Source organism: Elephas maximus, chromosome 24 (assembly GCF_024166365.1).
Source record: "Elephas maximus indicus isolate mEleMax1 chromosome 24, mEleMax1 primary haplotype, whole genome shotgun sequence".
Lineage (NCBI taxonomy): Eukaryota > Metazoa > Chordata > Mammalia > Proboscidea > Elephantidae > Elephas > Elephas maximus.
Genome location: NC_064842.1, coordinates 42576122 through 42602037, shown reverse-complemented (window position 1 = coordinate 42602037; position 25916 = coordinate 42576122). Strand labels below are relative to the sequence as shown.

At 38.2% G+C, this 25916-nt stretch overlaps 1 protein-coding gene across 7 annotated transcripts in view; it reads right to left on the bottom strand.

Annotated features, from left to right (window-relative positions):
• Nucleotides 1-9015: 9015 nt before the first annotated feature.
• TDRD5 (tudor domain containing 5) overlaps nt 9016-25916 on the bottom strand; it is a 102165-nt gene continuing 85264 nt past the window's right edge. For 6 of the 7 annotated variants that reach the window (XM_049868402.1, XM_049868405.1, XM_049868408.1 and 3 more), the window contains 2 exons: nt 13501-13714; nt 9016-9416 (listed from right to left, as the gene is read on the bottom strand). In XM_049868402.1, coding sequence (XP_049724359.1) covers nt 9169-9416; nt 13501-13714 — 462 coding nt within the window. In that variant the 3' untranslated portion in view covers nt 9016-9168. The remainder of the gene's footprint in view (nt 9417-13500; nt 13715-25916) is intronic. The other variant, XM_049868404.1, reaches the window with a different exon arrangement.

Sequence of the window (25916 nt, the reverse complement as noted above, 5' to 3'; positions counted from 1 at the left end):
ACTTGATTCCGCTCTAAACCCAGGGACCAACTTGAAGGTTCACGACAAGCAATTCAAGTCCAAACTAATATGTTCACTCTAAAGGGCATCTTGAAATTAATTTCTTTTGGGTTGTTTACCCACTGAACTGAGATGTGTGGTGCTGGAAAGATTTTTTAAAAATAAACTGGGACGTCAGAGGTGAGCCTTCAAGAATAAAGAATGATAAACAAACTAAAAAGAGCCAAGTGGGTAAATCAAACTTTTCTGAAAGGAGGCTAAGAGATTGCTGTTACTGAGAAGCAGCAAAAATCAAACTGCCTTTATCTGGAGGACATGCTCTTTACATTCAATGCTAAATGCAAAGTTTACATAGGATGCTTGCTCACATTTGATTAGGCTCTTCCCAATAAAAGCTTTCTGTTTTAGAGAACACAGAATTTCAGAACACAGAATTGTAGAAAAAACCAAGATTTCAAATGACCTTATTTATACCCTATTTTCTGTCCCCACTTCTTCATTCACTCAGTAAAATTTATTGAGCATCTACCACATGCCAGGAAAGACATGCTGGCAGCTTGGTCTAGGGTGGTGGCAGTAGGTATAGAGAGAAATAGGCAGACCTTATAATGGATTAAACTTGGGATGAACGGCAAAGTGCAGTCAAGGATGATTCCACTCCCAGGTGTATGTCAGGGGCAACTAACTAGTGGATGATGGTGCCATTTACTGTCAGTGAGCACTGGGGTTAGAAGTTAAGCAGGGGCAGGAAGGTGATTTTCCTAAACTTTTTCTGTTCAAGAAAGTCTAGGGTAGCGTTTCCCATTGATTGGTTTCAGGAGTCACGAACCCCTTAAAATTGAAGGCACAATTTTGTATGGATGTAATGACCCTATAAAGGATTAAGAATCATGGTCTGCAGCATATAGATGTCAAAAAGATGGTTCTACCAAATTACTCAAACAGTCTTAAATGAGGCGGTTTTAAAAGTATTTCATGCTTATCTGGTACAAGGACAAGGTAATATCCGTAAGAGTTAATTTCTTTCGACTTGACAAAAAACTTTAGAAACGACAAAAATGCCATAGGACTTCCTCTTTAGCCTGGATATCAAAAGTTAGACTTGATACCACAAATTGACTTTCGCAATATGTTGGACGACTCTGTAAATCTGAAAAGATCCAAAGACAGGATGCATACTTACTGACAACAAATCACATGACAATTGCTACAACCTGATACCTCGATTTAGCTTTTATTATAAACTTACCATTTTTCCCTTAAATCAAGATTTTGAGGCAACTTTCCTGAACCTCATGAATCTGGGTAAAGTCAACTGTTGGACCAATTCCAAATAGAAACTAGATAAAGCCAAAGAATATGGTGGAGCTCTATTTCTGAGTTAAAAGTTTAGTAGAAATAAATCTGCATCAATTGCTGAAAAGGGTGTGGCAAAACATTATTGCCTGCCTGATTGCAGTGCAGTGAATTACTTGATATGGCCCTTCTAGCTATAGTCTTTGTGACTCCACAAAATGACTGGGTGGGATTATGCAAATATGGTTATTTGTGGCCCACCAAGGGGATTGGACAGACTGCTAAGAATGCAAATAAGGTGTATGGAACACTAACAAGGGGATTGCTCAGTTTTCCCGTCTCACTAGGCTTAAAAAAGAGAGCCAATCCCAGAGTGAGGAGGTTGAACCTCACTACCACCAAGAAGAGATGGAAGCGGAGTGTGTCCTTTGGTCCTGGGGTCCCTGAACCGAGAACCTCCTAGACCCAAGAGACAGAGAGAGCTGTAACACTGCAGATGGCACAAGACAGTAAAGAAGCAGTGTCAGAGAAATGGCAGCAGCAGAACTAGGAGAACGGTGCAAGACAGCGCAGTGGGCCTCCCTGCCCATGGAGCAAGGAGGTTATAGTGAGTGTAGTGACACATAGAGCGAGAGAGCCGAGCACCTTCAGGCCGAGGGCTACTGGTGGAGTGGGGTGCCTCTGGGCACTTATTGGCGGAGCTAAAGAGCTTAATAACACTTACCCAAGCAGGGCAGAGGGGCTGAGGCTAGAGAGAGGCCTGCCTGCAGGCATGGCTGAGAAGGAGCTGTCCCGATTGAAGAACTGAGTTGTTCCTGATCCAAAATTGTAACCTGTTACTTCCCTAATAAAGCCGATAACTATGAGGATGGTATATGCACTCGGTGTGGCCACTGAAAAATTATCGAGCCCAACAGAGAAGTAGAGAGTGCCGTGGGAGGGGCGGCTGGTGTCAGAATTGGTAAAAAGTTTGGAGGGTGGCAGTATGACTGACCTCCACCTCATAGCAATCAGCCTTGGGATGACGCTGATGGTGATTCTCTCTCCCCCTCATGAAGTTAGAGGAGGTCAGACGACTGCCACACCATTTTTACATTGATCATAATCAGACCCTCCACTGCCTAAAATATGATACATAAAAGAATGCTATCACTTAATTGTAGCCAAACTCCCATCTCTGTACTCAGTCTGTTTTAACTGTTATACTTTAGATTGGCATAGGAATACTATTACTCTGAAATTAAGAAAGGATACACTGTTGGCCCCAGTCCATATGCTGTATGTTTGCTTAAGTTTTATCCTTCCAAGCAAAGTGGAAGACAGATATCCATTAGGAGGAAGGTATCATCAGGAGATTTGGCGCATCTGGATATACTTTTCCTAATAGTTATTATCATAAATAGGTACACTCTGATTCTTATTTACCCAAAAGGTGTTTTCACATACATGATATCAAATGAGACTTCTAATCAGAATGTATGAGTCACAACACTGCAGAAACAGGATGCTCTTGTTAGGGACTCATTTGTTCTAGTAAGAAGTGTTTTTGGTTTTTACATATGGTTCAGTGGAATAACAAAGAAAAGTTTGTATCAGAAGTTGCTTAAATGGGGTTTGAGACTCACCTGGCAATAATCTGCTCTAAGTGGAAAAGCTGGCCTGCAGCAAAGGCTCTGTGTGAGGACTCAAGATATCAAGTGGGCAGCTGGAAAAGTGCTGAATTACACCTGTAGGATGGTGCTTGGTCTGGTAAAAGAGGATTTAAGACACTGGATGATGGCTTAGAAGGATTCTACATGTTGTTATAAACAAGAGGAAAAAAAAATGTAGCTGTCAGGTACTTAAGAAGTATCTCCAAAGTGAATGAATTTCCAATTTCATGGAATGAAAGTATTTATCTACACTATAGCAAAAGCTTACAAAGGCCAAACTGCTTAAAAAATAAAGAGGTCATGCCAAAAAACAAAGAAAAATAGTCAAGAAGAATGTCAATTCTGTTTTTACAACTACAAAGGAAAATTTCGTGTATTACTCAACTAAGTTCTTTGGGCCGCATATTTAAGTGACATTTTCATTCCTACAGAAACAACACCACAAAAGCTAATTCCAAAAAAAAATACGTATTTTTGACAAAACAAATTTCAACTTCATAAATATCTAAATAAATTTTAAAAAATGCTGTTTACAAATGCCAAAGATTAGGCTAATCATCACTTCTGAAGTAGCGAAAATGCATTGTCTTTAGTGTTTTAATATTAGAGAGAGAATATATTTTCTCATTTGTTTTAGTATAGCTGTATAAGCTGTGATTAATCTCTAGTCCTTGGAAAATGGTGCAGGCTCTGTTCAAAATACAGCTGAGCAGCCTGTTCCATTCTTAAACATAACACCCTAATACCTTACAACATGTTTTCCCCTATTCAAAATAGGTGATTAAGAGCTTATCATGACTAATGCCATAATGATGCTCTAAGTAATGATGCTCTAAGTAATCTCTAAACATTTTTTAATTGCACCAGCTGCACCAGTCTCTTCCAAAGGGGTGCGGAGCTATCTCAGCTCCTGTGGCCTTGGTCCCTTTTCTTCTTTCTTTCTTCTCTTGAGAAATGGCCTTCAGCCTGCAAACCGACAGGAAGGCTTTCTTTCTTGCTCCCTATCTCTGCCACAGTGGACTTGGCAAAACAGCTAGACTAGCCGAGAGATTCTTATGAGAATTTTTCAGCCTGTTACAAATATATTGATTAGAGTCCATATGCCTGACATGTTTAGTTTAATAAAGAGTTTTTGTATTGTTTTGTGATGTATAAGACCATCTGTGGACTACATGCTCAAAACGTTAGGTAACCCTGACCTTTCCCATATAAAACCCTCCCATCAACCCTTTAGGGCAGACAGAATTTGCGAGGAATTTAATCCCCTCTGTCTCTTGAATACCAGTATTCAATAAAGCCTTCTTACTGCTTACCTCCTCCTGTCTCAGTATTGGCTTTGCGGCAGGCGGCTCGAACCGCAATTTGTGGTAACACTTCTTGATCCCAGCAGCTTTCCATTAATACTGTAACAAAAGTTTAAAGAGCAGGATACGGCCATAAATTCAGTTTCTTCATCAGATTATCTTAATTGCACCAAGAAATAATAATCAAATAAACATTGTTTCTTGATAATTATTTTTTCATTAATAAAACAAACATATACATTTTTTAGAAATATAAAACAAAATTTATACCAAACAGAAAGCTAAAAGCATTTCTTAAAAGCTATGCTTATAAAGAAAATTTAGCTGTGAATAAATGCTCTACTCAGTTTTGGGGTGTGTCCAAGCCCTCTATTTCACATGAAAAGTAGAGCACAAGTTAATTGTGATTCTAAATATTAGGGAAGTCCTTGACTAAGCAGTAAAACATTTTCTGTCTACAGGGTTAAAATAACAAAGTTTAAAAGATCCTGGTTCCAGAAGACCACTGACACCAAAAACTTGCTAAGCTGACTAGTGACTGATTAAATGAGACAAGTTAATACCTACCTGTTAGGAATGGGGCTAAATTCAAAGTACACAGAGAGATGTAGCTGATACAGCTATCCTCATTGGTTGCCATTTTGGCAAAGGTCAAGGGTTACAGGAAATGAACTATTTTCAATATCTTAGTGGTGGCTCCTTCAAAATTATGAATAAGACATAGGGTGACTACGTCCATGGCACAGTATATATAAATGAGTCCTGAAAAGATTTTAGAAAAGCCTTGCTATGTAATATTAATGTTAATAAGAAGCTTCAGAAAGATTTCTCTGTAACACGTTGGTTTCTCATTCCTTATGATGCCGCCTTTTCATATTCTTTGGCTGTAGAACCGTCCCATTGTTCGTTTAAGCTATCTGCACTCAAGAATACAAGATCTTTGTAAAGCAATCCTTCTCCCCTCCAACACCATAGGTTTTTTTTTTCCAGCTATCAGAACAACCATTCTTTTGGATCTGCCAGATCTGTGTCTTCTGGCATCATTAAATAACACAAAATGGAGCTGCAACATTTTCCTATGGAAAGGGCACTGAGCTAGGAATCAGAAGATGTGGAATTCAAGCTGTGTGACCGCAGGCAAGTCAGCCTTTTTAGGCTTCACATTTCCTCGTCTAAGTTCCCTTCTAGATCAAACTTCTATAACTCTTAAGTCTCTAGGTTAGACACAGGCTGAATGTAGGCAGAAACCTCTAGTTATCACCATGCCTAGAAATGGGCAACTGGTTATCTCAAATGTGTGAGATCGATGGGGAAAGGCAAGGCTGGCTGCTTCTGGAACGGCCCATCTTTTTATTCCATGGGGGTACTTTTGGACAGGAGAAGGTATTGGCTACAAGTAACTGGAGTTGAAACCTGAGTGGCTATTAGTAAGCCCCCTCCCTCTTCTATCCCTAAGGAGTTTATAACCAGGATATCCTTACGTTCTTACTCCCATTCCCTCTCACAGGCTCTCGTTTCCCGGTCAGCATTTCTGGGGGACCTCCGCTGACTGCTCCTTAACACCAAAAATGTTAAGGAGGGGAATGTCAATCCATCTTTTAATAATAAAAGCTATTAATTTAGCCCTAAACCACAAAGGAGCTATATATCTTGGATCGTTAAGGTTGTGTGTCAACTTGGCTGGGCCATGACTCATGATTCTCAGTGGTTTGGCAGTTATGATGTGGTTTGGCAGTTGTATAATGACGTACTCATCTCCATGATGATATCTGATATAATGTGATCACCTCCATGATGAGATCCGCTGTGAGCAGTCAATCAGTTGAAAGGGAGTTTTCTTGGGGGTATAGCCTATATCCAATATAGGTGGACTTTCTGGCAAGGCCCATGGGCTTTTGCTTGCCCTAGATCCTACAGCTGGGTCCTGTTTGTCTCACCTTTGGTTCTTGGGACTTGAGCTAGCAACTTACCTACTGTCTTGCCTGGTAATCTTGGAATCTGTTGATCTCCATAGCCTGTGAGCCAGAAGCCTACTGTCTGACCTGCCAGTCTTGGATTTGCCAGCCCCTGCAGCTATCTGAGAGTCGGGAGAAGCCTCCAGACTGACCCAGAGACTTGGGATTTTCCATCTTCTACAATCATGTGAGCCATTTCCTTGATATAAATCTTTATATATATTTATACACTTAACTGGTTTTGCTTCTCTAGAGAACCCAGCCTAAGACATTTTTTGTACATTTCTTTCTTACTGCTGTTCCTGCCCACATACAGAAATGTAAATATGCATTTTCAAATGATCTGTTAAATCTGTCTGATGCTTTGGGCTAATATTTTAGTGGACTAGCAAACAGTCCATCTTTTGGGGAGAAGGTAGACAAACAGATTGTCAGATTGGTTGTCTAAGTCAAAACCAAGTAGTTAAAGGTTCATTTTTTTACTCTGCTGACTCAAATAAGATGTTAACTATTAATTACTAAACAAGCTTCTTTCAAAGTGTGTTGAGACTTATCAGTTTGGGATGGTTCTAAATTATTTCCTATCTGGCCATTTGCAAATGGATAGGATTCTGAAAGCCTTAATTATTTCATAAACCAAAAACCAAACCCACTGCTGTTGAGTCTATTCCAACTCAGTGACCTCATAGGGTTTCCAAGGCTGTAAATCTCCATAGAAGCAGGCTGCCACATCTTTCTCCTGAGAGTTGCTGGTGCTAACCTTTCAGTTAGCAGTTGATGACTTTAACCACTGCACCACCAGGGCTCAATTATTTCATAACCCCCATTTAACTTGCAAATTGTAAAATAAGTCCCTGTCAGGTTACACAGCCAGCTGTCAAACTTAACAAAAAGGCTACCCAGCTTTGGCAGAGTTCCCCTGGCAGCTGGATGGTATAATAAAAGAGTTTAATCTACTTAACATGAACTTCCATCAACCCTTCCACATTACAACATGTTGCTTCTACCAGATTCACCTCACCCCAAATCTAATAATTGTCTCTCTGGAGAAGTGAAGTATATTTCTCAAAGATCCCTTATTGGTTTCTTTTTTAAAAGGAAGAATTCCAAGAGGCATCATTCAAAAAAGAATTTTCTTCTTTAGAAACAAATAGTGGATAATCATATAGAACCATATGGAAAACATAGCTTCTCTAACCCATCATATCACAGTTGGGTTAACTGTCATATATAATATTTACCTGTTGTATGATATTTAAGTTTTTATTGACCAGTATAACTCTCCATCTATATTCTACTCCAATAAAGATGCTTTATATAAAATCGCAAAAGCCCAGATGAGAACCTGTTCTATCCGTTGGGTCAACTATCATCATTCTTATAAATGAAAAAATAAATACATTGTATTTAAAGGTGAATCTAGAGTTTAAAATTTTATCACATTAAACATATTTTCTCTAAGATTTTTAAATGGAAAATTATTAGTATTTATAGACTCTAGGTTTAACTTTGCTTCATGATGACATAATTCTAAAAAAGAAGGTCCAGCCAGCAATATTTCAAATGTAAAATACAAATTGACATTTATATTTACTCCCATCTCTCTCCCTTCCTTAATGGATATTTTATTAAGTAGGTGAGAGGGAAGGAGGAGAAATTCCTTATTAAAGAAAGACAAAGAGGAACTAGGGGACCAGCTCTGTGATTTAATTCTAAAACAGAAAGCCTCTGAAGAATAAGAGCCTAGTTGCATTCAGCATGCCAGCAATTTATCCCTCTTTCTCTGATTTTACTTCTAAGAGATGCGGCTGTATTGGGGGTTAATTCCATGAGGAAAAATGCTGTTGTCTTTAAAATATGGGGATAAGTCTGGTAGTTTACCACAAACAAATTGGTATCATTCAAACTCTTCAATTTTACCTTTCAGTATTTCCTTTTCTCCTGATGTTTTATACCATTAGCTTCAACAGAACATCATGTAATATTTCACACAATTTGACTTCAGAGAACACGTTATATAAATGCTTAAACAATACCACTGTTGAACTACTACTACATTAAGGCTCCTGGGCACTGTGATGACTATAGAGATGGCTCAGCTAAGTTTCAGCAACCAGTCTCTATAATTTAGTCATTAGTCTTCAAGAAATTGCTTTTACTGAAGAAGAAAAAAAAACCTTAATTTTTAAAAATGTGTTTATATGACCAAAGCTCCAGGGTGTGGATTTTCTTACTGATTATAATATTTAAAAGAAATAATAACGATGAGGATAGGAGCCCTGAATTACCATATTTTTACGCAAATAACGTGTGCCTTCTACATTTGTTTGTCAGTCACAACCTCCTCCTGCAAGGTATTTTTGTAAGTGCACTATGCTAATTTTTTACAGCAACATGTTATAAAAAATTGGCATAGCAGCACTTAGGAAAATACCTCCACGTGGAAGACACGGCTGGCAAAAAAACATGGAAGGCATGTGCTGTTCGTGTAAAAATATGGTATATTTCTCTATAATATAAAAGATTTCAAATTAGAATCAGCATCACTGAAATTCAGACATCTTTTTTTCTGGAGATAGAAATGCGAGAATATTTGTCTTGCTAAATATGGATCACAAAAAATTAGTTTTCAAATTTTCATTTATCAATCATGGTAAGAAAAACATTTACAAGAACACAAAAAGCACAGACACAAAAACTTTAAACCACTACATTAAAAACAAGGGTGAATAAAACAATACAGAATAAGAAACATCATCAATAAACATGAAAATTAACATTAAGTATCTATACTTACAAATCGAAGTGGACTCTTAGCATAATAAAGCTAACATAACATATAGTCACACAAAAAGAAAAAAGCATCAACTATCAAAATACTATTTTGCCTGAATACTCCCTTATTTGGGCCCAAGAAATCACCAGGCCCCAACCAGCTGGCTTATTTTTTTCTCCCTTGCTTCATGCTTCCATCCTTTTCATACTGGGGTACCAGTGTAAGAAGCTCCTTGATGTGGCCAGCCGTGCGGCAGCTCCTAAGGCAGCAGTGGCTGTACTCCGTGGAATGTAGAACTTCTGAGAAATCTGGTGCTCAGGAGACAAAATCAAAGAGATCTGTTCCATGGCTCCTTGACTATTGTCTTTGAAAAGTGTAATAGCACGGCTACTAGAAAAATCTTCATTCTCTAGGCTCCCTGGAGAGCTTTCTACTGAAAAAGAGAAAAAAAAATCTTTTCAAGGGATTCTCATACTGCCTTCCGTCTCCCATTCCTAGATCTTTATTAACATGTGTTATAATCCTCTTCTGTTAGGTGATGACATTACCAATGGCAAATCAGAGAGGATAAGCATTTGTGGGGAAAGAGTATCAGAAAGGAGGTAGCTGCAGAAAACAAGGGAGCTGGAGGTCTGCAAAGACCCTTGAGTCTTTGGCTGAGCAAGGATCTGTTCATGTGTGTGAGGAAATTACCGAGGCCAGGAAAAAACCAATTTTACAGGAGTGGACAGAGTAATCATTGGGGCTCACGCTGGGACAGTTAGTGTTCTGTCATGGATTGAATTTTGTCCACCAAAAATATCTGTCAACTTGGCTAGGTCATGATTCCCTTGTATGACTGTCTACCATTTTATCATCCGATATGATTTCCCTATGTGTTGTAAATCCCACCACAATGATTAGCAGCAGTTATACTGATGAGGTCTACAAGATTAGATGGTGTCTTAAGCCAATCTCTTCGAGATATAAAAGACAGAAGGGAGCAGAGAGACAGGGAACCTCACACTACTAAGAAAGCAGCACCAGGAGCAGAGCGTGTCCTTTGGACCTGAGGTTCCTGTGCTGAGATGTTCCCAGACCAAGAGAAGACTGACGACAAGGACCTTCCTCCAGAGCCGACAGAGAAAGAAAGCCCTTCCCTGGAGCTGGCACTCTGAATTAGGACGTCTAGCCTGAGAGAATAAACTTCTCTTTGTTAAAGCCATCCACTTGTGGTATTTCTGTCATAGCAGCACTGGATGACTAAGACACGCTTCCACCAGCTATCGTGTAAAGACCTAACACATGGGGCATCAAATTCCATCGATATCCTCAGAAGGGTATTGCCTAAAGTAGCAGAGCCAAATTAGACCTAGCTAAAGGTTGTTGGGACTTGCCTAATGAAACCTAAAGGAAACTCTGAAAGAATCAAACCAGTTTCAGGTTATTTAATTTCCCTACCTCCCTAGAAAAAAAGAAGGGAGGGAGGAAGGAAAAAAAAAGAAACAACCAACAATGTAAAATTTACAGTGTCTGACATCCAATAAAAATTACCAGGTATGCAAAGAAGCAGAAAAATATGAGAGGAGAAAAATCAATCAATAGAAACAGACTCGGTTATGATACAGATGATAAAACAAAACCCAATGCCGTCAAGTTGATTCTGACTCACAGCAATGCTATGGGACAGAGTAGAACTGGCCCATAGGGTTTCCACGGAGCAGCTAGTGGATTTGAACTGCCAACCTTTTGGTTAGCAGCCAAGCTCTTAACCATGGCACCACCAAATTAAAAAATACTACATAAAATAGAATCACAAGACAAGGGTGTTAAAATAGCTGTTATATAAGAATACTCCATATATTCACAAAGGTAAAGGAAAACGTGACTCTGACAAGAAGAAAAAGGGAAGATTTTTAAAAAGACTCCAATCAAACATCTACAGATCAAAAACACAATACTTGAGATGAAAATTACACTGGATAGAAAAGATTAGTGAACTTAGAGAATTAGTAATTGAAACTATCCAAACTATCCAAAATGAAACACAGACAGCAAAGACTTGTAAAACATAAGTGAACAGAGTATCAGCGAGCTGTGGAACAATATCAAGTGGCCTACCATATATGTAATTGAAGTACAAGAAGAGAGGATAATAGAAAAAAATATTTAAAGATATAAATAATAAATAATATTAAAGGAAAAAATCCAAATTTAATGAATACTACAAATTCAGACCCTAGAAGCTTAACGAACCCCAGGCAGAGGAAATATGAAGAGAACTACACCAAGACACCTTATAATTGAATTGTTGAAAAGCAATGATGGAGAGAAAAATCTTAAAAGCAGACAGAAAAAAAAGACATACAATGACAAGAATGGCAACAGACTTCTTGTCAGAAACAATGAAAGCCAGAGTGACATCTTTTAATGCACTGAAAAATCTGTCAACCTATAATTTTATATCCAGCAAAATAATCTTAAAGAAATGAAGGCAAAATAAAGGCTTTTCCTGATGTACGAAAGCTGAGAGAAAACAGCAGCAAATCAGCACTATGAGAAATGTTAAAATTCTTCAGGCAGAAAGAAAATATTACCAGATGGAAACTTGGATCTACCATGTGATGGCTACTATGGTCTGTGGCCCAGATCTGATCCACCACCTGTTCTTGTAAATAAAGTTTTATTGGAACACAACCATGCTCATTCATTTATGTATTGTCTATGGCTGTTTTCATGCTATGAGGACTGAGATTGAATAGCTGTAACGTAGGCTGCATGGTCTGCAAACCCGAAAATGTTTATTTTTTTAGCTCTGTACAGAAAAATTTTGCCAAACCCTAGTTTACACAATGGAATGAAAAACACCATGGTAAACATGTTGAGTAAACAAAAAAGACTTTTTCTCACTTTTAATTGCTTTAAAAGGTAACTATTTAAAGCATTTGTATACATATGTATGTATGTGTATACATATATATACTAGCATTTACAACATATGCAGATGTAAATGTATAAAAATAATAGCTTAAAGGCTGGGATGAGGGAAATATAAGTATACTATTTTAAGATTTTCATACTCTATGTGAAATGAAGTAGTATTATTTTAAGATGATAATTTGAAGATATAGACTATACACCTGATAGCAACCACTAAAAAGTAAAACAGAGAGGTATAACTACTAAGCAAATGAAGGAGATAAAAATAGGATCCAAAAAAATTATTAAAAAGAAGGTGGAAAAGAGGGAAAAGGGACAAGAACAAATGGAACAAATTGAAAACAAATAGCAAAATGGTAGATTTAAACTCATGCATATTGATTATCACAATAAGATCTAAACACCCCAGTTAAAAGAAGAGAATGTCAGATTGGATACAAAAGCAAGACCACATGATGTGCTATCTATAAGAAATCCCTAGATAGGCTAAAAGTAAGAGGATAAAAAATGATATGCCATGCTAATACAAGTCAAAAGCAGCCTGGAGTGGCTATATTAATATCAACAAAGTAGATTTCAAAGTAAGAATATTACCATGGATAAAGAGTGTAATTTAATAATGATAAATGAGTCAATGTATCAAGGACACATTATAATTCTAATAACAGAGCTTCAAAGTACTTTAAGCAAAAACTAATAGAACCGAAAGAAAAAGACAAATCAACAATTATAATTGGAAATCTCAATAATTCTCTCTCAATAATTTATTGAGGACGTATATAGAAAATTAGTGAGGATACAGAAGGTCCAAATAACACTACTTATCAAACTGGGTTAATTGATATTTACGAATACTTTACCTATCATCCAACTACACATTCTAAAGTGTACATGAAACATTCACAAAAACAGACCATAGGCTAGGCTATAAAACAAGTGTCATAAATTTAAAAGGACTGAAAGTATGTTCTTTGATCACAGTGAAACTAAATTAGAAATCAATAATAGAAAGATCTGAAAAATATCCAAATATGTGAAAATTAAACAACATACTTTTAGATGACCCATGGGCCAAAGAGAAAACTCACAAGGAAATTATAAAATATTTTGAACTGAATGAAAATAAAAGCACAACATATCAAAATTCATGGGATGCAGCTAAAGAGGTGCTTAGAGGGAAATTTATAGCATTAAACACATATTAGAAAAAAAAATTAGAAAAGAAAAACTCTATAAAATGAATGACCTAAGTTTTGACTTGAAAAATTAGGAAGAGAAAATTAAGCCCAAAATAAACAGAAGGAAGGAAGTAATAATAATAATAGAGCAAAAATCAATGAAATAGAAAACAAAAACAATAGAGAAAAATCAACGGAACCAAAAGTTGGTCCTCAGATCAATAAAATGGTAAGCATCCATCTAGTCGATGGATCAGGGGAAAAAAAGATGACACAAATTACAAATAACAGGAAGGAAAGAGTAGACATCACTACAGAATCTAAAATGATGAGAGTATTACAAGAGAAACGAAGATTTTCTGTACCATGGCGAAGCATTGTATTTGTCAACTGAGCATTCACATGTATACCTAAACCTACCTGAGCCAGAGTGTTTTCCTGGGGAATCAACCACTATAGGAGATGAATTGGGTGCTGCTGTGGATAGATGAATTTGCTTTGGGTGAGTCTGAATGCTGTTAGGCTCAAACTGGCTCTCTTCTGTTGACTGCTGTGAGTGGATCAGAGAGATGTAGAACTCTTCCAATGAATTGGGCAGTGTGGAAGAATCCAAAGAACCCTTTAAGTTTGGTTGCTGAAGAATGGGAAAAATGAGGCAAAAGCATGAAAAGTAACTGTTAGTATCATAAGGATAAGTATCATAAGTATCATAAAGCTCTCTTTGTTTCCTTACTTATATGTGAAAGATAAATATTTTCCATATCACGATTAATAAATAAAACTCTTCTAACGACCTAGACACGCTCTAGAAAAACAAGTCCTTCTCTAATTAATGATAATTCATGAAACATTTACTGAATATATACTTTGAGTAGCTATGGTCCTGAGTGCTGCCATACAAAGCTAAGAAAGAACGGCAGGAAATGAGAGAAATGACATTCATTGAGCACTCACTGTTAGGCATAGTGCTAGGTTATTTGCATGTGTTTCTTCATTTAAACATGAAAAACACCGTTCTAGGTAGGTGCTGTTAGGTATGCTTCATTATGACTTCTTTTGCTTAGCATAATGTTCTTTACAAAGTGGGTAATTTATCCAAGGTCAGTCAGTAAAGGGCAGGGCAGAGATGTGAATTCAGGTCAGGGTACATTTTCTGTGCTCCACCACACCACCTTCCAATAAGATCCAATCCCTATCCTTAAGGAGCTCACATCCTCAGTCAGGAAAAAGGCAAAATGCAGCTAGCCATGAAAGAAGGCATTAACTGCATTCTGCAGCATGAGTGACCCTGTAAGACACAGAACTGCCCCACAGGATTTTCAAGGAGTGGCTGGTGAATTTGAACTGCCAATCTTTTGGTTAGCAGCTGAATGCTTAACCACTGCACCACCAGGGGTCCTGAACAAATGCTAGTAGAACACAAATGAGTTAAAGGAAAGGTTCTTGGGTGACAAAATGGAGTATTAAGAACCAGTTTGAGAGAAAAAGATGAACTTCCTGGCTTATAGTTTCTTAGTGCTGCTATAACAAACATACCACAAGTGGGTAGCTTTAACAAACAGTAATCTATTTTCTCACAGTTTATGAGGCTAGAAGTCTGAATTCAGCTCTAGGGAAGGCTTTCTCTGTCCACTCTGGTGGAAAACTCTTGCCTCTTTCAGCTTCTCTTTCTTGGTTCCCTGGTGATCTCCACGTGACATCAGTCTTTCTGCATTTTGTGCTTCCTTACTTCTGTGCTTAATTGGCTCTTTTTATATATCTAAGAAGTGACTGACTTAAGACACACCCTACACTGATATGGCCTCATTAACATAACAAACAAAACCATATTCCTAAATAGGCTTACCTACACAAGAATAACCAAAAGCCAAACCCATTGCTGCTGAATTTATTATGACTCATAGCAACCGTACAGGACACAGCAGAACTGCCCCAAAGGAGTTCCAATGCTGTAAATCTTTACAGAAGCAGACTGCCACATCTTTCTCCCCTTGAGCAGCTGGGGAGTTTGAAACACCGATCTTTAGGTTAGCAGCCAAGCGCTTTAACCACTGTGCCACCAGGGCTCCTCATACAGAAGATTGGGTTTAGAATTTATAACACATATTCTTGGGGGACACAATTCATTCCAAAATACTTCCCAAACAGAGATTTAATTTGGGCTAAGGTGACTAGAAACCCTGGTGGTGTAGTGGTTTAGTGCTATGGCTGCTAACCAAAAGGTCGGCAGTTTGAATCCACCAGGTGCCCCTTAGAAACTCTACGGGGCAGTTCTACTGTCCTATAGGGTTGCTATGAGTTGACTCGACGGCAAGGGGTTTGGTTGTTTTTTTTTTAAGGTGACTGGAGTACCAAATTTAACTATTAGAAGTCAGATCCTACATTTTATCCTACCACAGAGTCATTGCTAAAGTAAGTATGTTGTTGTTGTTAGTGCCATTGAGTCAATTCCAACTCATGCTGACTCTATGTGTGCATAGTAGAACTGCTCCATAGGGTTTTCAAGGTTGTGAAAGTAGGTATCTTATCAGTGTTTATCTTCTGTGATATTAAAAGGTATTAATATGACTAAAGCGGGGCCCATTAGGACCAGACTATAACACACTGACTTAAGTGGCTCACAGTCTGGAATCTGCCTAGAGCAAGCTGAAATAATAATTACATAAACAGAAAATTTGGGTTTGTGTGTCTTTCAGGCTCATGTGTAGTAGGCATTTAATATCATTTGATTTTCTTTCTGTGGCAAAAATCTACAGTGACCCATTTTAAAAATCACTGGCATGACTGTGGCTTGTGTAATTACATAATATACAAATGGCTGTGTGGATACTCTTTTTTTTTTTTTTGGCAACAAAGACAAAACTCTAAAACTCCAGATAGCTATACAATATTATATGCTATTTAAGGAAACCAAAAACCTGATTTCAAATTTTCCCTTAGTCAATACAACTTCCATGTTATGCTTTAGTTACCCTTTAAGTTTATTCTCACTTAAAGTGAGACCAAGCATCAGTGAGCTCTTTCAATAAAGCTGTGATGGCAATTAAGTAAATATTAATATCACAAATTTTTAGAGCCAAGAAAGATCACTAGTCCAAAACAGTATTCGAAGATGGACAAACTGAGGTACCCAAAAGGTAACTTGCTCAAACTTGCAAATTTAGTCAGTGGTAAAGGAACAGTTCCCCCCAGATTATGGAACTCCCAGACCAGTGTCTTTTACACTATGCCTTGCTGCCTATTTTCAGTTGTTTAATAACAATCAAAATTAGAAACAATTTAAAAACTATCATTTTTCTGTCAGGATAAATATTTTAAAGAAAGATACATTGTTAAAACATATACTTAAGATGTATTCTGATAACTTTTCACCCTGAATGCCTTCTAAATTGGTATGACATTTTGAAAGGACATACTTGTGGTCAATTTAAGGAGCCCTGGTGGCACAGTTAAGAGCTCAGCTGCTAACCTAACCAAAAGGTCGGTAGTTAAAATCCACCAGCCACTCCATGGGAGAAAGATTTGGCAGTCTGCTTTCATAAAGATTAAATCAAAACCAAAACCAAACAAACAAACAAACAGGAATTTCCATAAAGATTACAGCCTGGGAAATCCTATGCAGCAGTTTTACTCTGTCCTATAGGGTCACTATGACTTGGGATCGACTTGATAGCAAGCTGTACCAAAAAAATCCATTGCCATCAAGTCAATTCCGATTCATAGTGACCTTACTGGACAGAGTAGAATTGTTCCACAGGGTTTCCAAGAAGCAGCTGGTGGATTTGAACTGCCGACCTTTTGGTTAGTAGCCAAGCTCTTACAGCAACCGGTAGTCAATTTAAGCCCTTAATTAAAAAACAGGAGTCTCTTCCTCTAGACCCTTGCTTCTCAAACAAGTATGGTTTCCAGACTAGCAGCATTGGCATCACCTGGGAGCTTGTTAGACATGGAGAACTTTGGTCCCCATTCCAGATATGCTGAATCAAAATCTGTATTTTAATAGGATTCTCAGGTGATTTATATGCACATTATAATTTGAGTAGCAATAGTTATCAACAGGGGGTAGTGGTGGTTCAGTGGTAGAATTCTTGCCTTCCTTGAGGCAGATCTGGGATCTTTACCTGGCGAGTGCACCTTATGCATAGCTACCATCTGTCTCACAGTGAAGGCTTGTGTGTTGCTATGATGCTGAACAGGTTTCAGTGGAGCTTCAGACTAAGATGGACTAGGAAGAGACGCCTGGCGATCTACTTCTGGATAAAATCAGCCAGTGAAAACCCTATGGAACACAATGATCCAATCTACAACTGATCACGGGGATGGCACAGGCCTGGGCAGTGTTTTGTTCCACTGTGCATGGGGTCACCATGAGTTGGAGGCCAACTTGGCAGCAGCTAACAACACAAAACAGTTATCAATGACTGACCCCCTCATAACTGTTTGGAAGTATACCTTGATGGAACTAGAGGTTAGTGTCAGACCTTTAAGAAAAATGTTCATGATTTCTTGAAATATGAACATATGCTATAAAAAGGATTGCCTGAAACTATAATAAGATACTACTTCACATACAGTAGGATGGCTATAGTAATAATAACAACAGTAATAATAAACAGATAATAACAAGTGTTTACAAGGATGTAGACAAATTGGAACCCTCACACATTACTGGTGGGAATATAAATGTTGCAACTGCTTTGGAAAACAGACTGGCAGTTCTTCAAAAGATTAAAACACAGAATAAGCACATGACCCAGGAATTCCATTCCTAGGTACACACCTAATAGAATTGAAAACATAAGTTCACACAAAAACTTGAGTATGAATATTAACAGCAGCATTATTCACAGTAGCCAAAAGGTGGAAACAACACAAACGTCCATCAACTGACACATGTCTGATGGACATAAAGAGCAGGACTAGCAAGCTCCTCGTTTACTGAACTCTAAGGTTAACTGGCAGCACAATGGTTAAGTGCTCAGCTGCCATCCAAAAGATTGGTGGTTTAAACCCACCCAGCCTCTCCATGAGAGTGAAAAACCTGGTGATCTGCTCTCTTAAAGATTATAGCCTACAAAACCCTATATAAGCTCTACTCTGTCACATGGGGTTGCTATGAGTCAAAATCGACTCAGTGCACACAACGAGATTGCATTAACTTTAAGAGGCATGAACAACATGTTTTTCTTTTTCTGAGCTTACTATTTACTTAAACTTTTCACACATGTTGCTGTTAAATTATGTTGGTTCCTTCTCATACTTTTTCTGGTGGCTTTTATTTATGTAAACTCAGGTGCGAGACCTCAGTTAACCAAACTGAAAAATAGGTTAAGGCAATGAAATGAATAAATATGGTGAAATTTAACATGTTTTATATATGTTGTTAGGTTTCCAACTTAGAGCAACCCTATGTATAACAGAAGTAAACACTGACCCGTCCTGCGACATCCTCACAATGGCTAGCTGTTTGAGCCCATTGTTGCAGCCACTGTGTCAACCCATCTTGTTGAGGGTCTTCCTCTGTTTTGCAGACCATCTACTTCACCAAGCATGATGTCCTTCTCTAGGGACTAGGCCCTCCTGGTAACTTGTCCTAAGTATATGAGATGAAGTCTCGCTTCCTTGCTTGCAAGAAGCACTCCAGCTGTACTTCTTCCAAGACAGGCTTGTTCTTCTTTTAGTATATTCAATATTCTTGCCAACACCGTAATTCAAAGGCATCCATTCTTCTTCGGTCTTCCTTATTGTCCAACTTTCCATGCATATGAGGTAACAGAAAATACCTTTTTTTTTTCCCTTGGGTCAGGTGCACCTTAGTCCTCAAAGTGACATCTTTGCTTTTCAACACTTTAAAGAAGTCTTTTGCAGCAGATCTGCCCAATGCAATACAGTGTTTTATTTTTTATTTTTTTCTTTTAATTTTATTGTGCTTTAGGTGAAAGTTTACAGTGCAAATTAGTTTCTCAAAAATTTATACACAAATTTTGTGACATTGCTTGCAATCTCTGCATTGTGTCAGCACTCTCCCCCCTTCTCTTTCCAGCCCAGGTTCTCTGTGTCCGTATGTCCAGTATTCCTGTCCCTTCCTGCCTTCTCATCTTTGTTTTTGGGCAGTAGTAGCCCATTTGGTCTTGTATACTTGACTGAACTAAAAGGCATGTTCCTCAAGTGTGTTGTTTTATAGGCCTCTCTAATCTTTGGCTAAAAGATGGACTTTGAGAATGGTTTCAGTTCTGAGTTAGCAGGATGTCCGGGGACCATAGTCTTGGGGCTTCCTCCATCTCTGTCAGATCAGTAAGTCTGGTCTTTTTTTGTTTGTGTGTGAATTTGAATTTTGTTCTACATTCTCCTCCTGCTCTGTCTGGGATGCTCCTCTATGTTCCCTGTCAGAGATATTGGTGGTGGTAGCTGGGCACCATCTAGTTCCTCTGGGCTCAGGCTGGTGGAGGCTGTGGTTTACGTGGCCCATTAGTCCTTTGGGCTAATATATTCCTTGTGTCTTTGGTTTTCTTCATTCTTCTTTGCTCCAGATGGGAATGGGACCTATCGATGTACCTTAAACGGCTGCTGGCAAGCTTTTAAGACCCCAGACAATACTCACCAAAAGTAGGATGTAGAACATTTTATATGCCCATTGACCTAGATGTCCCCCAAGACAATGGTCCCCAGCACTCAGCTCCAGTAACTAGGTACTTCAAGGTGTTTGGATGTGTCCAGGAAGCTTCTATGACTTTGCCTTGGTCATAAGTTGTGCTGACTTCCCCTATATTGTGTGTTGTCTTTCCCTTCACACTTGTCTACTATTTAGTGCTTTCCCTCCCTCCCCCCACCTTAACCATCAAAGATTTTTTTGTGTGTAAACATTTTCTTGGGTTTTTATAATAGTGGTCTTATACAGTATTTGTCCTTTTGTGATTAACTTGGCATAATGCCCTCCAGATTCATCCATGTTGTGAGATATTTCGCAGATTCAACATTGTTTTTTATCTTTGCATAGTATTCGATTGTGTATATGCACCATAATTTGTTTATTCACTCATCTATTGATGGGCATTTAGATTGTTTCCATCTTTTGCTATTGTGAATAATGTTGCAGTGAACATGAATGTGCATATGTCTATTCGTGTGACAGCTTATTTCTCTAGGATATATTCCTAGGAATGGGATTGCTGGATTGTATGGTATTTCTATTTCTAGCTTTTTAAGGAAGCACCATGTCATTTTCCATAGTGGTTGCACCATTTTACATTCCCATGAGCAGTGCATAAGAATCCCAATCTTCCCACAACTTCTACAACTTTTTTTTTTTTTTTTATTAGTGTCAGTAATGTCAGGGTGAGTTGGTATCTCACTGTAGTTTTGGTTTGCATTTCTCTAATGGCTAATGATTGCGAGCATTTCCTCATGTGTCTGTTAGCCACCTGAATGTCTTCTTTGGTGAAGTGTCTGTTCATATTCTTTGCCCGTTTTTTAAATGCATTGTCTTTTTGTTGTTGAAGTGTTGGAATAGTCTACAGATTTTAGAGATTAGACCCTTGTCAGATATGTCGTGGCTGAATTTTTTCCCCAGTCTGCAAGTTCTCTTTTTACTTTTTTGGTGACGTCTTTTTATAAGCGTGTTTCGTTTTTAGGAGTTCCCAGTTATCTTCTGGTGTTTATGCATTGTTAGTTATGGTTTATATTCTATTTATGCTATGTATTAGGGCCCCTACCATTGTTCCTATTTTTTTATTCCATGATTTTCATCGTTTAGGTCTTTGATCCATTTTGAGTTAGTTTCTGTGTGTGGTGTGGGTATGGGTCCTGTTTTTTTTTTTTTTTTTACAGATGGACATAGTTTTGCCAGCTCCATTTGTTAAAAAGACTGCCTTTCCCCCATTTAATGGACTTTTGTCAAAATCAGCTGACCATAAGTGGATGGATTTACAACTGAGTTCTTAATTCTGTTCCCTTGGTCTATGTGTCTTTGTTGTACCAGTACCTTGGGCTATACAGTAGGTTCTGAGATGATGTAATATGAGGCTTCCTACTTTATTCTTTTTCTTCAATAATGCTTTGCTTATCTGGGACCTCTTTCCTTTCCATATAAAGTTGGTGATTAGTTTTGTCATCTCATTAAAGAATGCTGTTGGTATTTGGACTGGGATTTTACTGTATCGATAGATGGCTTTAGGTGGAATTAACATTTTCACAATGTTGAGTCTTCCTATACATGAGCATGGTACGTTTTTCCATTTATGTAGGTCTCTTTTGGTTTCTCGCAATAGTGTTTTGTAGGTCTTTTACTTCCCTGCTTAGATTTATTCCTAAGTGTTTTATCTTTTCACTGGCTATTATAAATGGTATTGTTTTCCTGATTCCCTTTTCAGAGTACTCTTTGTTGCTGTAGAGGAATCCAAGTGATTTTTGTGTCAATCTTGTACCCTTCCACTCTGCTGCATTCTTTTATTAGTTCCAGTAGCTTTCTTGTGAAGTCCCTGGGATTTTCTTTCTATAAGATCATATCATCTGCAAATAGGGATAGTTTTACTTCTTCCTTTCCAATTTGGATGTACTTTATTTCTTTTTCTTGCCTTATTGCTCTAGCTAGGACTTCTAGCACAATATTAAATAGGAATGATGAGAAAGGGCATCCTTGTTTTGTTCCTGTTCTCAGGAGGAATGCTTTCAGCCTCTCTCCATTGACAATGATGTTGGCTGTTGGTTTTGTACAGATATCCTTTATACATTGAGGAATTTCCCATCTATTCCTATTTTATTGAGAGTTTTTATCAGGAATGGGTGTTGGATTTTATCAAATGGTTTTTCTGCATTGATTGAGATGATCATGTGATTCTTTTGTTCTATTTATGTGGTAGATTAGGTTGACTGGCTGTCTAATGTTGAACCATCCTTGCATACCTGGTATGAATCCCACTTGGTTATGGTGTATTATTTTTTTGATATGATGCTGAATTTATTGGCTAGAATTTTGTTGAGAATTTTTGCATCTATATTCATGAGAAATATTGATCTGTAATTTTATTTTTTTGTGGTGTCTTTGTCTGGCTTTGTTATTAGGGTTATGCTGCCTTCACAGAATGAATTCAAGGGTATTCCTCCTTTTCTATGCTCTGAAATAGTTTGAGTAGTACTGGTGTGAGCTCTTCTCTGATGATTGGTAGAATTCTTCAGTGAAACTGTCCAGGCCAGGGTTTTTTTTTGTTGTTGTTGGGAGGTTATTTATTTATTTATATCACCTCTTCATTCTCTTCTCGTTATGGATCTGTTCAGATTTTGTATTTCAGTTCATGTTAGTTTAGGTAGGTAGAAATTTGTCTATTTCCTTTTGGTTCTCAACTTTGTTGGAGTACAATTTTTCACAGTGCTGTAATGATACTTCTTGTTTCTGTTGGTTCTGTTGTAATGTCCCTCATCTCCATTTCTTATGTGGGTTATTTGTTTCTTCTCCTGTTTTACTTTTGTCAGTTTGGCCAATGGCTTGTCAATTTTGTTAAAAGTTTCAAAGAATCAACTTTTGGTATTGTTGGTTCTGTTGTTTTTCTGTTCTCTATTTCTGCTCTAATCTTTATTATTTCCTATCTTCTGGTGCCTGTGGGCTTCTTTAGCTGCTCCCTATTTAAGAATTGTAGGGCTAAAGTTTTGATTTTGGCCTGTTCTTTTTTGATGGCTGCATTTATTGCTATAAATTGACCTCTGAGCACTGCTTTTGCTGTGTCCCAAGGGTTTTGGTATGATGTGTTTTCATTCTCCTTTTTGACTCCCTCTTTCATTTCTTCTAATACTCAGTGGTTTTTACACAAAGTGTCTGTTATTCAGTTTCCATGTATTTGTTTTTTTTTTTTTGGTTTATGTTTGCTTGAAATTTTTTTCCATCCTTTGAATTTTAATATATTTATCTTTTTGTATAAAAGGTGTGTCTTTTGTAGATAACATATTGATGGCTCTGTTTTTTTTTTTATCCATTCTGCCACTCTCTGTCTCTTTACTGGTGCCTTTAAACCATTTACATTCAGTGTGATTAGCGAATGGTATGAGTTTATTTGTCATATTGTTGAGCTATTTTTGTGGTGCTGATGTTTTCTTTGTTCTTCCCACTTTCCTGTGCTGCTTTCCTTTTGTTTGTGGATTATCTTTTCTTTCATTATTATATGTTTTGTGTTGACTGAGTCTTTACGTTTTTCTCCATGTTAATTTTGATGAATAGGTTAACTTTCTTTGTAGTTACCTTCCTAAGTTTGAACCAGTCTTTCATTACTTGATATCACTTTGACTTCCTCTCCATTTGCGAGTTCTCTACTTATACTGTTTATTCCCCCTTTTATTGTTTTGACATTTTCATCATTTATAGATTGTTGTCTCTGTTTCCCTGGTTTAAGTCTTTTAGCTTTGTTTTATTATTGAGAGTTCTTTACCTAGGTTGGTATCTGGCTGATGCTATCCTGTGTCCTGGAATCAGGTTGTTGTCCAATGTTGTTGATTCTCTAATCAAAAGACTCCCTTTAATATTTCTTATTAATTTGGTTTGGTTTTCAAGAATTCCCTTAGTTTCTGTTTATCTGGAAATGTCCTAATTTTGCCATCGTAGTTGAGGGAGAATTTTGCAGGATATATTATTCTTGGCTGGCAGCTTTTTTCTTTCAGCCCACTGCCATTGAGTCGATCCTAACTCTTAGCAACCCCCTAGGGATTCCAAGGCTGTAAACCTCTACGGAATTAGATTGCCACATCTTCTCCCGTGGAGCCTCTGGTGGTTTCAAGCCACTGACATTTTGTTTGCCAATCACTTTAGGTTTTATGTATGTCATCCCATTGCCTTCTTGCCTGCATAGTTTCTGCTGAGTAATCATAGTCTTATTGTTTCCCCTTTATATGTGACTTTTTGTTTTTCTCAAGCGGTTCTCAGCATTCTTGTTTTGTCTTTGGTTTTGGCAAATGTGATTATGTCTTGGTGACTTTCTTTTCGGGTCTATCCTGTATGGAGTTCATTGAGCTTCTTGGATGGTCAGCTTTTCATCTATTATGATATTTGGGAAGTTTTCTGCAAAAAAATCTTCAACAATCTTCTCTGTGTTTTCCATTTTCTCCCGTTCTGAAACTCTGATCGCGCACAAATTTGCTCTTGATTGTGTCCCACATAATTCTTAGATTTTCTTCATTCTTTTCTGATTTTTCCTCAAACATGTATTTGTTTTCAATCTGATTCTGTCTTCCATTGTTTCAAATTTGCTCCTAAAACCTTCTATTGAGTTGTCCATTTCTGAAATTTTGCTGTTTATCTTTTGGATTTCTACTTGCTGATCTGTATGATTTCTAATAGTTTATTTTGACATTTTGTTTTTGTATCATTTTCTCGAATTCTATTGCTTTGTCCCTGTTTTCCTTGACTTTGGCCATTTTTTCCTTGGTTTTGTCTGTGTTTTCCTTTATCTCTTTCCTAATCTCTTGGAGAGCCCTAAATATTACTCTTATGAATTCCATCTCAGGTAGTTTCACTGCCTTCTTTTCTACTGGAAGGTTATGAGATTATTTTGTTCACTGCTGGAGCAATCTTTTCCTGCTTTTTTTATGTTTTGGTATTGTCTGGTGCCTCTGAGATATTGACATTATTTTATTTATTGATTGTATGTTTGTTTTTTCATCCTGCTTTTTGTTTTGATATGTCAGGGTGGGTGGGCTGGGCATGCTTTGCTGCTTGCTCATCTGTTTGCACAATAGCTGTTGCCATTTTGTCTGGGATGCAGGGCAGCAGCAGGCAGGGAGAGCCTTCTTTGCTGTACACTGGTTTGGTGAGGTGGCTGAAGATGCACTGGGTGGGTGCTGTCTGCCTCCTGATGTTGGTCCAGTGGTGTGGGAATATGCACAGCCCCTCGCCAGATGGGCGGGGGTGTAGGACTGGGAGTGCTATGGGTTCACCATTCAGCAGTTGGTAAAGGGGTGGGAGGGGAGGTGCAATGGAGGCCCGGTGCGGTGGTGGGCCTAAGCTCCAGAATGCTTTAGCCACGATGGTGTGGCGGGGGCTGGTGGGAAGGGGTGCAGGTACCATACGGGGCTAGGGGGAAGAAAGGAGAGAAAAAAGGAGGTGATGTGGCAGTAGCCAGGGTTTAGGGACTGGGGTGGATCCCGGCCAGCAGGAAGGGGAGTGAGGTGGCATATGAGGCAGAAGGGTGAGGGGTGGGAAAGCATGTTTCTCTGGTTACCAGGTGCTGTCTCCTGTTGGGAGCTCTGTGAAGTTGCCTTCCCATACTCCCTGTCCGGGGTTGTTGTTGGCTGTGCTCCAGGATAGCATCATTATGCCATGTTAGTTGGCAGGGGAGTTTGACTTCATATCTCTCCTTGTTCTCTGTTCTCCTTCAGTTTCTTCCATTCAATGTCTGATCTAGTTCTTTATCCCTTCTTTTGATGGTTAGGGTTCCAGGACTGATATTTGTATCTGTTTTAATTAGTTTTCCAGGTCTTTGCTGCAGAGAGATGGCATGGTGCATCTGTCTAGGGTGCCATTTTGGCTCTGCCCTTCCCCCGGCATTTTATTTCTTAACTGGTGTTTCCAAGGGTGTTGACTGGAACCAAGTAAAATGAAATCCTTCACAACGTCAATATTTTCTCCGTTTATCATGATGTTGTTTACTGGTCCAGTTGTAAGGAAAAGTGGTAAAAGTTGTAATCTGAAAAGGCATTAAAACCAAAAAAAACAAACCCACTGCCGTTGAGTCAATTCCAACTCACAGCAACCCTACAGGGCAGAGTAGAACTGCCCCATAGAGTTTCCAAGGAACGGCTGACCTTTTTGTTAGCAGCGGTAGCACTTAACCACTACACCACCAGAGTTTCCGAAG